Genomic DNA, 16,237 nt, shown 5'->3' on the forward strand with positions numbered 1-16,237 from the left:
CCTGTGGATTAGTCATCACAGTGCACCACCAATCATCCTGTGGATCATTCATCACAGTGCACCAACAGTCATCCTGTGGATCAGTCATCACAGTGCACCAACAGTCGTCCTGTGGATCAGTCATCACGGTGCACCAACAGTCATCATGTGGATTAGTCATCACAGTGAACCACCAATCATCCTCGGCTTTGTATTGTCTATCTCACTGCTGTTCTGAGAATGCTGTTTGGAGGCATCCATAGGACATGTCCCAGCCATCTTAAATGTCACTTTTGTGTTTTTATTCTGATGATCAGTGAGTTGGTTTTCTTGTGAAGATCTTCATTTGTGATATTGTTTGGCCAGAAGATCTGGCATAATCCTTGAAGACATCTGTTGTGGAAAGCAGAGAGCTTGTTCATGTCATCTTTTGTGATGTTGACCGTTGTGATCCACAGAGAAGTATAAATCTGACACAGATATAGAAGAGTTTTACTTCAGTTCTGAGGTCATTCCACTGAGGTTTCCAGATGGTTCAGAGTCTGCAGCTGGCACTTTGGACCTTGTCAATATTTGAATGATGTCCTTGTTTATGACACTTTGCTTGCTGACTATGCTACCCAGGTATGTAAAATTCTTGGCATCCCCTACTACCAGGTTGTTGATGACTTGAGATGTGCTGAGGGGCATGGCTTATGTCTTGTAGCTGACTTTAAGGCCAACTTGTTTGAACATTTCAATGATGTATCACTCCAGTGATGTATTTTTTGTTCAAGTGTCTTGCCTCCCCTCTAGACAATGGTATATCACTCTTGGGGTGTATTTTCTGTACAAATGTCTTGCTTGCCCCCTGTACAATGACGTATCACCCCTATGATGTATTTTCTGTACAAGTGTCTTGCCAGCACCACTGGACAATGATGTATCATTTCTGTGATATAATTTCTGTACAAGTGTCTTGCCAGCACTCCTGGACAATGAAGTAGAAATGCTGTGATGAATTTTCTGTTCAAGTGTCTTGTCTGCATCCTCCCACATACAGTGATGTATCATTTTTGTGATGCATTTTCTGCACAAGTGTCTTGTCTGTCCCCTGTACAAAAATGTATCACCCCTGTGATGTATTTTCTGTACAAGTGTTTTTTCTATTCCTTTACAAAGATGTATCATTTCTGTGATGTATTTTTTTATACAAGTGCCTTGTCTGCCCATTGCAGAAAGATGTATCATTTCTGTGATGTATTTTCTGTACAAGTGTCTTGTCTCCCACCCTTGTATAATGATGTACATTACCCCTGTAATGTATTTTCTGTACAATTGTCTTGTCTGTCCACTGTACAAAGATGTATCACCCCTGTTATGTATTTTCTGTACAAGTGTTTTTTGTCTACCCCTGTACAAAGATGTATCATTTCTGTGATGTCTTTAATTTCTATACAAGTGTCAGTATCATTTCTGTTATGTATTTTCTGTACAAGTGTATTGTCTGAACTCCCCCCTTATAATGATGTACATCACCCCTGTAATGTATTTTCTGTACAAGTGTCTTGTCTCCCCTCCCCCCTTATAATGATGTACATCACCCCTGTAATGTATTTTCTGTACAAGTGTCTTGTCTCCCACCCCTGTATAATGATGTACATCACCCCTGTAATGTATTTTCTGTACAAGTGTCTTGTCTCCCACCCCTGTATAATGATGTACATCACTCCTGTATTGTATTTTCTGTACAAGTGTCTTGTCTGCTCCATGTACAATAACATATCATCCCTATATCTGACTTGCACAAACATTTACACATAACATATAGAACCCGCACTCCCAAAAATTATATATAATTACATGCTGTTGCAGGCACAAAACAATCTATATTTATCTCTTGAAAATTTTAAAACTTTATAAGAAAATAGTTTTGATAAGATTTTCACCCAGATCTTATGAAAATTAGTGAAGTGAACAACTTAGTAAAATTTACCCATTGTATACAGTGAAAACTATCTAGGTGTCAGATCATCAATGAAATGATGCTGCACAGTATATACAATAAGTGGCCTAAAGTATGTTCCCACCTCCAAATCTCCAACATACATGTACCTCTGTATCAGCTGATATTATTTAGAACACTGCAAAAATTAGAAAATTGATTAGATATGACCAAATCCTAAGCCAAATATTTCAGCATTTCCAGCAGTTTATTTGTTGTTAACCTCTGACATAAAATATTATGAAAACTGGATCCTCGGACGATACTGTTAAGTTTAATATAACTTCTCATAATAGAGGTAAATGAAAATTTAAACATTAAAAATTCTATGGTCATTATAATTCAATATCTCTTAATATTATGAAAGATTAGTAATAATAATAATAATAATAAAAATAATAATGATAATAGTTTCATTTCCCTACAAAATAAGAATAAATGTATTGATAAATGTCAGTTGTATGTGACAAGTGAATAACACAGAATTCTGTGAGATTTTCATGGTGTGAACTTATTTATAACCATTTACCAGACACCATGCTGCATCAAAAGTCTAGAAACAGAAGTAGCTAAATTGATTTTTTTCTCTGCCTTCCAAAAGACCTATTCTTCTGGGTCAGACAGATTGATAAAAGCCAAGAGACTAGCTTTCAATCATGAAGTAAAATGTTGCATGTGTAAAACTCTTGATCATAGCCAAGTATAAGTCTTCATAAAATAAACATGCAGATTACATTATTAGCAGAGCAAATTTTGTCCTTGCAAGTTCAAGTTATAATTTAATATCCCCTAATGTTGCACTGCAATCATTACTTGATCCTGGTAAATATAGGCAATTACAGTAAAACATACAATGCAATCTTGTAGTAATAGGAATGAAGGAAGTTTTCATTTTCTACTTTACAGTAAGACTGATGTTTATTGTCACACAGTGGCTGTTTAAGCAGAATTGAACAACTGAACATTCAGATAAGAATAGTTCCTTGCATACATTTAAATAAAAAAAAATTTGGGGGCATAAAAATGTTTGATTGTATACCTAGTAAGTCTGGCAGCATTTTGGCAGACAAAATGTAAATTATGCATAGTTGAATTAGTTTACAAGGGATAACTTCTATTTCTATTCCATTCTAAAATAGCATGTTGGTAAAGAACAGGTATCTAGAATAAATTAAAGTCAAGAAATCCTTGCATATTAATCAACCAGCCTCTGCAATTTCTTAATCTGTTTTGCAAATGTCAGGAGCAGTTTTAGTAATTCCCACATACCATCAACCCTCTTTCCCTAATCATCTTATCTTGGAAAGTCAATGCCATTATGCTCAGTTTTGGTCTTTAATTCAAGCTTTGAGATCTAAACACAGCTGCTACCAAATTGCTTAAAATCTGATGCTATCCTTTTTTCTTTCTTTCTTGAGATGTCAGTTTGAATCACTAAGATGTACATGGGCCAGTTGACAGCTTGTAATACTAATATGTACATGGGCTAGTTGACAACTTGTTTCACTCAGATGTACATGGGCCAGTTGACAGCTTGTAATACTAATATGTACATGGGCTAGTTGACAACTTGTTTCACTCAGATGTACATGGGCCAGTTGACAGCTTGATTCACTAAAATGCACATGAGCCAGCTGACAGCTTGTATCACTAAGATACATTGGCTAGTTGACACCTTGTAACACTAAAATGTATGAGCCAGTTGACAGCTTGTATGACTAAAATGCACATGGGCCAGCTGACAGGTTGTATCGCTAAGATTCATATGGGCCAGTTGACAGCTTGTATCACTAAGATCTACATGCACCAGTTGACAGCCTGTATCTCTATGATGTACATGGGCCAACTGACAATACATTGGAATAGGACAATGAAAGTTTTATGGGTTGAGGAATTTGTTGTTACAATATGCAGATGTGATCTGAATTTGTACAAAGCCAAAGTTATCAGCATATATTAAGATAAGAAAAGAATTCTTTATTTCAGACTGTATAGAACATAAATTGAACTTAAAATATAAATATAAAAAGTATTTTAAACAGTAAAGATCATATATATCTTATGTACAAGTATACAGACATATCTACAACAATGGACTGTGTCCAGCATTGTTAAGAATGAAATTATGTAAGACATTTGAAAATAATTTGTACCACTTATCTATAACATCAGAATTTCAACAAATGTCATAGTTACAAAGAGATTTCAAGATACAATTTTTACTATTAGATATTCATGTCATCATTGATAACACATACTTTTTAATTACTTCTTTTAAACTAAACACATTATAGTTTACAAACAGATTAGAAGCACTGTTCCATCTTGAAAGGCCTATTAGAAAACAAAGACTATTATTATAACCAATAACTAGTTTTCTTTTCAAATATTCACTTAAGTTTGTCCACAGTGGAGTGTGCATCAATAAGATTTAAATAAACTAATTTTGATATTCGAAAATCAATTTATAAATGTATGTAGTAGCATACTACCTTGACTACACAAAAGTCTGTAATATTATTTCATCATATTATTTCATCATATCTTCAACATCTGTTTGACTGGACTTTTGGATAATTAATGTTCATTTTTAATGAAGATATTAAATGTTTTGAAGTTACATGTAGCTTTCTAGCTTTCTGACTTCAAACACATACTTCTCACAAAAAGAGTCCACCTCGGGAAAAGCCATCCCTTTTAGAAGGCCACTTCCCAGTGCAGAAAAGATGGCTGATTAAGAGTAGTCTTAAACTCAGGACCTTCCTAACTCTGGACAAATATTCATAAAATGGACAATTTTAACTTTAACTTACTACTCTCCAAGTCAATTCCTGATTCCAGAAACTGGCTGCCTCCTCTACACTGAACAGAGTTCCCCCCACTGGAGCCCCAAAAGCTGCCGACACTCCTGATGCAGCACCAGCTGCGACAAAGTCTCGAATATCGTGGTCACTACGGAAGCCCTCATATAGCTACAGAAGAGAAATGATATCATCACATACCATTTTGCATGTTCCAATGTTCCTATTTTTCAAATGCCTGTGTGCTGGCACAACTTTTCATTTGGATAATGGTAAATTATTAGTTCCCATCTACACATTAGTAAAGAAGCACATACCCTTTCACATCAAAATTGTGGGGAACAATGTTACGTAAAAAAAAGCTGCTTTATATCTTTTTAGAAAAAGTGAATATATGAAACACATGTCTGCAATAATATTATTCAATTGGTAAAGATTTAAGTCTAAAACAAGAACCATAACTCTGTAAATATCAGAAATGAGTGAAAACTGACCTTGACCTAGGTCTTCATAATACTGAGCTTTATACAAATTTTAGTTACAGTCCATTAATTCCTTCAGTTTTAGTTCCATCCATTAAGTCCTTCTAAAGTCAGTGAGTTAAATCATTCAAACATTAAAGAAAAGAAATTAAATTCTGATGCAACTAAGGGCAAAATTTTAAAGTCAAGCAGGGGGCATAACTGTATCATACTGTGTTTGAAAAATAGTGGAAACTGGATATGACCTAGGTTTTCTTAATGCAAAGACTCAAGGCAAACTTAACTGTTGAACTTCAAAGGAGAAGAAATCAAATTTTGATGCAACTAAAGCCCCAAGTCAAACAATGACAATAATGTCATTAAATTTTGCTGGAAAAAGATTAAAATTTAATATAACTTTGGTCTTTAAGTGTAAATTCTCATGCAAAATTAAATTTGGATTCATGAAGACCTTCATCTGGTACTGAGGAAGATGAAATTCATTACAGATATGACATGATGAACACTTAAAAGTTACTAACCAACTTTTGCCATCTTTTCACAATAACTTGTGTAAAAATGTATGCAATGTGCTTGTGAAAAATAACCATATGAGGGATATTGAAAAAGTTCAGAATATTTGTGCATGACACAACAAATTTCTTTATTAGTGAAAAGAAGATCAATGCATCCTCTCACAATACTCCCCAGACATCCTACACAACTTTCTCAGTCTGATTATCCAGTTATTAAAATGACATTTTATATTCACCTTTTGGCACGTTGTTCATACACTAGAAAACTGCACTTCCAACTGCATGGCAGTCTTCAAATCATATAATCCTTGGCAAATCTTTGACAATGGCATTCAGCCAAAATATACTTGGAGGTATATCAGGGCTGCATGGAGGATGTGGCAAAATTTGAATGCTGTGCTCTTTGGGAAGTCTAATAGTGTCATTATGGCAAATTTATGTGCCAGTGCATATTGCTTTGCTAATCAATGGAGTTGATGGATATGTCAGGTACAAGTCCACGTACAGGCATTTGGTACCATTCCATAACATTTTGGCCACACACTGGAGACAAAAAAAATGTCTGGTGACACTAGCAACATTAGGCCCATTTACCTAAGATGACCAAGCCATTTGCTTTTTAAAAAAAATGCATACAAAACTCTCCAGAGAGTCTGATTATGTGGAGCCATTTGTAGTCTCTGCTTATATTTTCCAATCCAAACTTCATTATTTATCTTGAGTTGGGTTCCAGAAAGTAAACCCATATTTGATCACATGTGACAATCTCATTTACATGTCTCCAGTCACTTTTTACATATTTGGCATCTTGGTGATTTCAACCCAAATCTGTTTTTAATCAGCTATCATTACAATGTCACCGACCCATCTTGCCCCAAAAATTGGTTAGAGCTTCAAATGATTCTTCATTGCTTTAAAACCATGATGATTTATTGCCTCTGATAAAAGAGTGTAAAAATTATCTTCATCAATTGCCCCCTTCACAGCAGCCACTTCCTGCTCACCATCACAGACAATGGTCTTCAAAGATATGGGTAATCTTCCATGGATTTGCAACCACCTTTAAAACAATGAAACTGCCTTAAGAGAATTGTATCTGCACACTGAATCCAAGCTGGCCTTGATATAAATCAAAATGTAGACCAAGAGCACCCAGATTCCAGTATGCTCTTTGCACAGTAGCAGAATTGTTTGCCATCTAATTGGTTTTAGGTCACTGTCAATTGCCTGTGTTACCTATATCACATGCGTTTATCTGCAAGTCTCCAATTGCCTGTGTTACCTATATCACATGCATATATCTGCAAATCTCCAACATGGCACATGTGCAGCTTTGGATGATTTTATGAAACATTATTTTATCTATCAATCAGCAATAAAATTCAGAAAGAGGTTAAAAGGAAAAAACAAGTTATAACAAAATATTTAGAACTTTTAAATACTCCTCATATGTTCTCCATCTTTTAATTAGACATGTTTGTGCCATAGAATTATGGAAGAAAAAATACTGTGATCAGTACTATCCTGATTAACTCATTTAAAAACTACTTTTTTCTCTTTGAAGACTTAATTACACCCAACGTCCACAAATAGAATACCAGCGAACCAGAATGGACTAATACAAAACAGTATTCCAATGAACCAGTATAGACTAATACAAAATAGAATACCAATGAACCAGTACAGACTAATACAAAATATCCAATAAACACTCATCACTATATTGGGACAGATGTTGGCCTTCTCATTAGAAATTTTGAAATGCACACTTGACCACAAATAGTATAAACCCAAACCATTTTGCACATAATCTGGTGACAGATCTGGGTCTATGCTATGAGTGCATGTGTAGACTTAAGATAGAAAATGATGATCTTACTGAAACTCGTTTTTTCCTGCATAGTCGTATTCTTCCTTTGCCAAGCCCTGCTGCTATAATACTCCCTGAGTGTGCCATAGGTCCTTCCTGAAAGTAGAAATATAACATGTACTTGCTTATAAGTTATGTCTGACTAAAAACGGCACAGGCTCAGATTTGTCAATGCATAATGCACCAGCAGATCTAGGTCTATTTTGTTACGAGTAATCAGTTGAACAAAACAGCATAGAGCCTAATCTGCTATCATTTTATGCAAAGGCAGATTTGGATCTAGGCTGTTGCCATTGGAGTTGACTTATTAGTGAATATATTCAGTACTATGTACTTAAATCTTCAAATTATTTCTTTACCTTCTTTGCAACAACATTGGAAGAATATCTCTAATGCATTGTGGGAAAACATGATGAAAACATGGTCACCAATCTGTCAAATACATAGTGGGACAACATGGTCACCAATCTGTCTAATGCATAGTGGGACAACATGGCCACCAATATCTCTAATGCATAGTGGGACAAAATGGCCACCAATCTCTCTATTGCACTGTGGGAGGCTATGTTGATACAAGCATGATAGGTATTTTTCAGGTCATGCATTAGAATGGACATTTATTTATGAAGTTTTAAAAATATAAGAATCTAATAAGTTCTGTTCACTTTTGTTTTTGCTATCTAAAATACTTTAGCAAATTCACTTCACCTACCTTGTTGAGATCACAATAATAAAATATGACCATTACCTTTAAGGCAGAACTATAAATATACAGAAAGAACATGGAAAGTAACTGAGTTTCACTCCCCCATCTCAAAGGACATTAGAGGAAGAGTACAAAAAATGAAAAAGGATAAACAAAAAAAATCAATGATCTTAACCCTGAAGACATCCTGTTGACTGTGATGCATTAGATGCCATCAAACAGAGAATCTGGTGTATAAAAGTTTTTCCATGTACTCAAACAGCTTTTATGATATAAAGGTGAAACAGAAGAAACCCAAAAATATTATTAACCTTTGACCTTGACCTGAAGAATGACTTCAAATATGCAAAGCAACACATCTTCTATTGACATTATATAAGTATATCAAGCTTCATTTATTTATGGGAGATGTGGTAAAGTGACAGACTCACAATTGATACCAGCCTGAACCAACTTGGGTCAGCTGCCTACATGGGAAAGGCACTTGGCTCCCATTTCCTTAGCATGATATAGCTAATAAATGTTAAAGTACTGTTAAAACCAACAAAAACAAAACAGATCTTCCAGTTACATTAAACAAATCAAAAGTTTGAAAGCAGAAGGGTAAATGTAACTCAGATCTAAAATATTGACCTGTGACTTTGATACAACCCTGATGACACGCATTTAGTGATGATATATTGACCTGTGACTTTGATACAACCCCCATGATACACATTTAGTGATGATATATGGACCTGTGACTTTGATACAACCCCCATGATACACATTTAGTGATGATATATTGACCTGTGACTTTGATATGACCCCTTAACACACATTTAGTGATGATATATTGATCTGTGACTTTGATACAATCCCCATGATACACATTTAGTGATGATATATTGACCTGTGACTTTGATACAACCCCCATGATACACATTTAGTGATGATATATTGATCTGTGACTTTGATACAATCCCCATGACACACATTTAGCGATGATATATTGACCTGTGACTTTGATACAACCCCCATGACACACATTTAGTGATGATATGTTGACCTGTGACTTTGATACAACCCCCATGACACACATTTAGTGATGATATATTGACCTGTGACTTTGATACAATCCCCATGACACACATTTAGTGATGATATATTGACCCGTGACTTTGATACGACCACCACGACACACATTTAGTGATGATACACATTTTATACCAAGTTTCATCCTTTGTCTCAAATAGCTCTAAAAGTGTTGAGTGGAAAGGAAAGTGTATCATTTTAGTATCAGGTTTGCATCAGGTGCCTGTGAAGAAAGCAAAGTTGGCATCCTCTCCAATATGTTATGGGCGGACAACAAGTTGACAAAAAAACAGAAATGTACACAATTAAGTCTCTTATATTTGACAGTCATCTGACTTTGCATTGGTTTGTTCAACAAATGGAAAAAATAATTTATAAACTATTCTACTGTTCTTAATATACAGGTTTGACTGCTTGTCCTAACCTTTCCACAGGCAAGACCTCCAAGAATGGCCATAACAACACCTCCCACTTTGCATAAAAAGGCCTCTAGGGAAAGAAGGCCAGGAATCTTGACCCCATTTAAGTAGCACTTGACCATTGGTATCCCACTGCCAGCTGCCATTGGCTGAAAAAAGAATAAAATTGAACAGTTTGTGGAAACTGCAAAATGTGTAATTCACAATTGATGTTCAATGCGACAAGGCTGTTATTATCATAACCATATTTACTCATGAACAATGTGTCCTCACTTTGAAAAGCATGGAACTAGAGTGCTGTTTTATACTGAAATGGCAGATCAGGATCTATGATGTCCTTTCTATGTATAAACTCACATGAGCAATACAATACCTGTGCAACATGCAATGACAGATATATAGGCCTGTTCATGGTTTGAAGTTTGGTGGGCATTTTACTTTTACATGGCTAATTGAACTCAGACACCAATCAAATCTAAAACCTGGCTACCACAAATTCTCATCAATTCTGAAGAGAAAATTCACTCTGTACAATTGACATTTTGTCAGAGCAGTGATTATAACCATACATTTTCATCAGAATAGCATATCTTATAAAATCCGAATATTTTATGCTGACACTTATTCCATGTGACTGGGTGTCGATTTTGCTTTGAATTGTGCAAATTTCATGACAAATGGTTGAAGTTATGATAATTTGAATTTGTACATGATATAGTGCAACTACCTGCTTAAACATTAGACTCTTAATGTTTTTTTTTGTAGAGGGCCTCAAGGGAATTTAATTTTCTGTAACTAAGTTACCATCTTTAAATATGATTATTATTATTATTATTATTATTATTATTATTATTATTATTATTATTATTATTTTATTATTATTATGTCTGACAAGCTTCCAGCAAAACAGTAAATTGCATGCTGCTTTGCACATTTTCCAGCAATAGCAATGGTGGTCCATAGGCATCAGCGGGTGTTACGGTTTGACTAACATGCAGTGATAAATTAATTTGGGATTTAATTACCACACAGGTTCAAAGTCTATTGCAAACAGGTTTCTTCTCTCAAAGGTTCTGAAAAATTAGAATTTGACTATGATTTTATTAATGTATTTGCCAATTTACCAATGAACAGCATGCATCCAACAAATTACAACCAGATCAACCATCACAATAAGCAGTGATAGATCTGGTTCCACACTGTTCACAAAGAATTGTAACACTATACTATCATCTTGCAGAACTATAAGCTTGTGCTTGTAGAACACATATCTCCATGTTTTGAATACCTCTTGGCTCAATCCCTTGCACATGTTAGCAGCATGTATGCATTTTGTTTCTACAAGTCCATTGAGTAAGGCCATTTACTGTTAACATATTAACCCTTGGTGACAAGTTTACATGGCAGGAGTTAGTAGCACACCGCCGAGCTCTGTAGCATCAAGGTCATGTAAGATACACTACAGTGGGTGGCATTATAGAAAGGTAGACAGATGTAGCTCTACAATGATACCAAATAATCTGGAATTTCTAGTTGCACTACAAAATACAGAGGAAAAAACCTCATTTTGAGGACCCAATTTTTTTTCCACCCAAAATTTGCCCCTGGTTGGAATCCGATTTTGTGTTAGGATTTTAGACTTTTTGGTCTCAGATCTAAGGCAGACTGGTATGAACTGCAAACAGACAGATGAACCTTTGCAAAAAGTAGGACAAGATGGGCATTTGGAATAAAGAGTGGTCTCGATATGAAAATAATGGGACAGTGTTAAGCAAAAGCAAAAAAAAAAAGAACTTCAACTTTTACCCTTCTGCTCATAAGCAAGCCAAATAGCCAATGAAAAATGATGTTTCTAACACAACTAGGCATTATGTTATTGGAAGATCACCTGGAAGTTGATGCATTAGGATGTATTCAGAAATTGTTTTCAAAATGTGTTTCCTACTTGAATTTCAGACGCAAATGACAAAAACCTCCAGGGGTTAATGTGTTAAGTCTAGATAATAAACATGTCTATATTTGTGCTCACAAGGAGATTTTCTGTGTGAGTTTTCACCAAAGCAAGGTGTGTGAAGTTAATGTTCAGATATTGCACATAGTATGTACTTGTGCATATTTCTGCCACCAAAATACTAAAAGGCTCGTGTGCAAATTGGCTTTCTACACAGACTTATTTTCACATATGTACTCAGTTTGGTAGTAAGTTTCTCTTGTCTATTCATGCATTAATAACATCAACCCAACTCAAGCTTCATTTTCTTAAGGACTATTCAAGCTCTAATCTTGTATCACTGAGGAAGCAGTATGACAAGGTTTCAGACAACAGTATTGTGGAATTTTGTTTCATGGCAAAAAAGAAATAATTATAAATTTGACTAAATATAATTGATGATGACTTTAGTTTTTGAAATATATTCAACATATTTCTTTCCTTTTTCTTTCTTTTTTCTGTCATTATTTAATTAGATTTATATGAAAACATAAGTAGTATTTTCCATGAATGGTATTATAAAGTTCTTGCTTATTTTCTATCTGTTACAGCACACAATATCATAATTTATTTTTCTTCCTTCCAAACACAAATAGTTCTTTCCTTCTCAGAAAAATATTTATAAAGAACAAAGAAAAAGTCTTTCTTTTTCTAAACCTCATATTTCGTTTTGCTCTTTTGCTTTAAGATTTTTTAAATATCTTTCAACAACCAACTGTCTTCCATTATCTATATGCACCAGATTATCTTCAGGATTTATTTGGCCTCATTCAACACATTACCAGGTGAGATTAACATTACATGGAAGCATTCATCCACCAAAGCCCAAAACAAAACTTTAAGAGAAGCTTCCAATACAATGGTGCAGATTGTTTTTTTTAAATGCATGGATATAAGAAGCAATATGATATATTAGTACATTGTGGTCCAGCAGATTTTATCATATGCCATTCACAATAGGACACATGCTATATATGCCATTCACAGGAGGACATATGTTATATGTGCCATTCACAGTATGACACAGCATATGCCATTCACAACATGACACATGTGATATATGCTATATATGCCATTTGTAGTAGGACACATGCTATATGTGTTATAAAATTCATTCAAAGTAGTACACATGCCATATATGCCATTCACAGTAGGACAGTAGGACACATACTATATATGCACTTCACAGTAGGACACATGCCACATATGCCATCTACAGTACGATATATGCCATTAAAAGTAGTATACATGCTATATATGTTAAATATTCCATTCATAGTAGGACACATGCTATATACACCATTCACAGTAGGATACATGTTACATATGCCATTCACAGTAGACACAAGCTATATATGCTGTTTATGCCATTCACAGTAATACACATGCTATACATGCTATTCACATATATTCAATTCACAGTAGGACAAAAGCTGTATAAGCCATTCACAGTATGACACATGCTAAATATGCCATTCACAATAGGACATAAGCTATATGTGCCATTCATACATAATATATATGCTGTTCACAGTAGGACACATTCCATATATGCCATTCAATGTATGATACATACTATTTATGCCATTCACAGTAGGAAACATGCCATATATATCATTCACAGTAGGACATAGGCTATATATGTCATTCACAGTAGGACACATTCTATATATGTCATTCACAGCAGGACACATGCTAGATATGCCTTTCACAGTAGGATATATGCCATTCACAGTAGGATACATACTATATATGTCATTCACAGTAGGACACATGTTTTATATGCCATTCACAGTAGGATACATGCTATATATGTAATACACAGTAGGACACATGCTATATATGCCATTTGTAATAGGACATAGGCTATATATACCATTCAGAGTAAGACACATGCAAGATATGCCATTCACACTAGGACACATGGTATACATCCAATTGACAGTAGGATAAATGCTATATATGTCATTCACAGTATGACACCTGCTATATATGCCATTCACAGTTGGACACATGCTATATGTCATTCACAGCAGGATAGATGCTATATATGTCATTTACAGTAGGACTCATGCTATATATGTAATTCACAGTATAATACATTTATATGTCATCCACAGTAGGACACATGCTATATATGCCATTCACAGTTGGACACATGCTATATGTCATTCACAATAGGACACATTCTATATATGCCATTCACAGTAGGATCCATGCTATATATGCCATTTGCAGTCGATTATATGATATATATGCCATTCTCAGTAGGACACATTCAGTGCACACTAGGACATGTGCTATATATGTCATTCACAGTAGAAAATACTATATATGTTATTCACAGTTGGACACATTCTATATATGCCATGCACACTAGGACATATGCCATATATGACATTCACAGTTGGACACATGTGCAAAATGGTACGTTTTTATGCTTAATTATTAATTGAAAATACAACAATAATGTAAACATCTCAGAAAATTAGAATCCCATGGAATAGTTAGTTCTCAATATTTTAACTTTAGATAAAATTACAAAAAGTTTTTCCCAACCAAGTTCATCTATTTTGAAAATGTTGAAGAATATACGCAACAATGATGAAAACTATAGTTGCTCAAAGATATAACCTGAAAAGATGCTCTCACTTCTAAGCATGATGATGAGTAGGCATCGTAAGAATTGTTTAATTGATGCTGGGCAAAAAGTTCAAATTGATTCTTGGTCCTTTCTTAATGCAGCTACATCTCAACTTTTGTGGCTAAAGATCTAATCCACGATAACATGAAATAGAATATTTTATCTTGGCAGGAAGAACAAATGGACAGCCAGGAAAATAATTTTATATACCACCTACCTCCCAAAGCAGGGTAATTAAAAATGAAGAGACAGAAATTAAAATTAAAAAACATGTTATATCTAAGAGCATCATTATGACCTCACCTGTACATAGGTGACAAGAGCAGACCCCAGTAGTGTGATGACTAAATTGATGGCTATCCATATTAGCGCAGGCTGGTACATGCAACCTTCTTTGGCACATTTGTCTAAAACTGGTTACCGAGTTAAGGAAATCATTTCAATATTGTGAAAAGGAAACAATGCACAAGATAAATCAACAGGTTCTTCCTTTCCCTAAGTGCAAGCCATCCACAAAGTTTTGGCAACATCAGCTAATGGTGAAATGTATGACATTGTCCAAGATACAGGTTTTCACAGACACTGAAGAGCAAAGATGATTCTTCTTTTGGGGTTAAAAAAACTAACTTGTTTCATAAAAAATAAACAGTAAAACCTTTAACAAGAGGCCTAAGTGAGACTGAGATTGCTCATGTATCTGACATTCTTATAGCCAAATGCAAGGAGTTGACTAAGATACCTGGACCAGTAGGATGCTTTCTGTAGAAATTTCTTCCAATGTTGCTGATCACATATGTAATGGAAACAAATATTTAACGGTTTTAAAAACCTTTTACCTTCAACCATATTTGATGACATATCAGAATCCTTTGTGAAATATTGAAATGCCATTATGCCTTATTTCTGTTCAAATTGGTCAAATTCTATTCAACAGCTTCTTGTAAAAAAAAATAAAACCTTCATGCCTGGATGTTTTCAACTTAAATTGGTTCACATTCTGTTGAGTGCTTTAAATTAATTTTAAACAGCATGCTTTCAGTCAAATTTGGTTAAATCTGATACATAGTATTTGGAAAGAAGTTTTCTCAAGGTTTTGATATTTTAGTAATGGAGAACATATTTAATGGTGGATTCACATCATCTGTACCAATCTGAAATCCTTCATGCCAAAATGATCTGGTCACATCTTGCAGACTGGTTTTTGAAATGGTTTGAAATGAATTCCTGCATCTTCTTTGTAATTAGGAACAGACTCTAGTCTGATTGCAGACTCAAACACAGACAAGCTGTTTATTAATTCATGTGCCGAAGAGGTTTCAAGTAAATTAATTAATGACTCAACATGTGCTATCAATACAACCACAAAACTTACTGTCTGTGTAGACATAGCCAGTGACAAGCTATACATGATGTGAAATCAAGTTGTTGGTATCATCCTGAGTGCCCTAAACTGATGTAACATCTTAAATTTTGTTAGAAGTGACTCCTGGACATATGAATATACTGTGCTTAAGAGAAAACTTAATCAAATGAAACTAATGTTATACTCAGAAACAAACAGGCATACACATTTTAGAACTTACTGAGTTAAACCTGATGGATCGTGTCAAGCAATTTGCTCACACAAGTATACCACTTACCTCTCTATTATCTAATGATGATGAGTCTAAGGTACAATAAATGGAACTCTTCTAAAAATAGCGTGAATACAATGATTTGTCTGATGATGACCATAGTGCATTGTCTGATAATAACCACAGTACAATGATTTGT

At 34.7% G+C, this 16,237-nt stretch overlaps 1 protein-coding gene across 1 annotated transcript in view; it reads right to left on the reverse strand.

Annotated features, from left to right (window-relative positions):
- LOC149785820 (H(+)/Cl(-) exchange transporter 7-like) overlaps window positions 1-16,237 on the reverse strand; it is a 155,984-nt gene that overhangs the window by 78,653 nt on the left and 61,094 nt on the right. Inside the window, exons 5-8 of the mRNA XM_089931242.1 lie at window positions 14,768-14,877; window positions 9,836-9,979; window positions 7,641-7,727; window positions 4,777-4,935 (exon numbers count right to left, since the gene is read on the reverse strand). Of these exons, the coding sequence (XP_089787368.1) occupies window positions 4,777-4,935; window positions 7,641-7,727; window positions 9,836-9,979; window positions 14,768-14,877 (500 nt within the window). The remainder of the gene's footprint in view (window positions 1-4,776; window positions 4,936-7,640; window positions 7,728-9,835; window positions 9,980-14,767; window positions 14,878-16,237) is intronic.

The sequence above is a fragment of the Sinohyriopsis cumingii genome, chromosome 13, assembly GCF_028554795.1.
Source record: "Sinohyriopsis cumingii isolate HCF-2022 chromosome 13, ASM2855479v2, whole genome shotgun sequence".
NCBI classification, from domain to species: Eukaryota; Metazoa; Mollusca; class Bivalvia; order Unionida; family Unionidae; genus Sinohyriopsis; species Sinohyriopsis cumingii.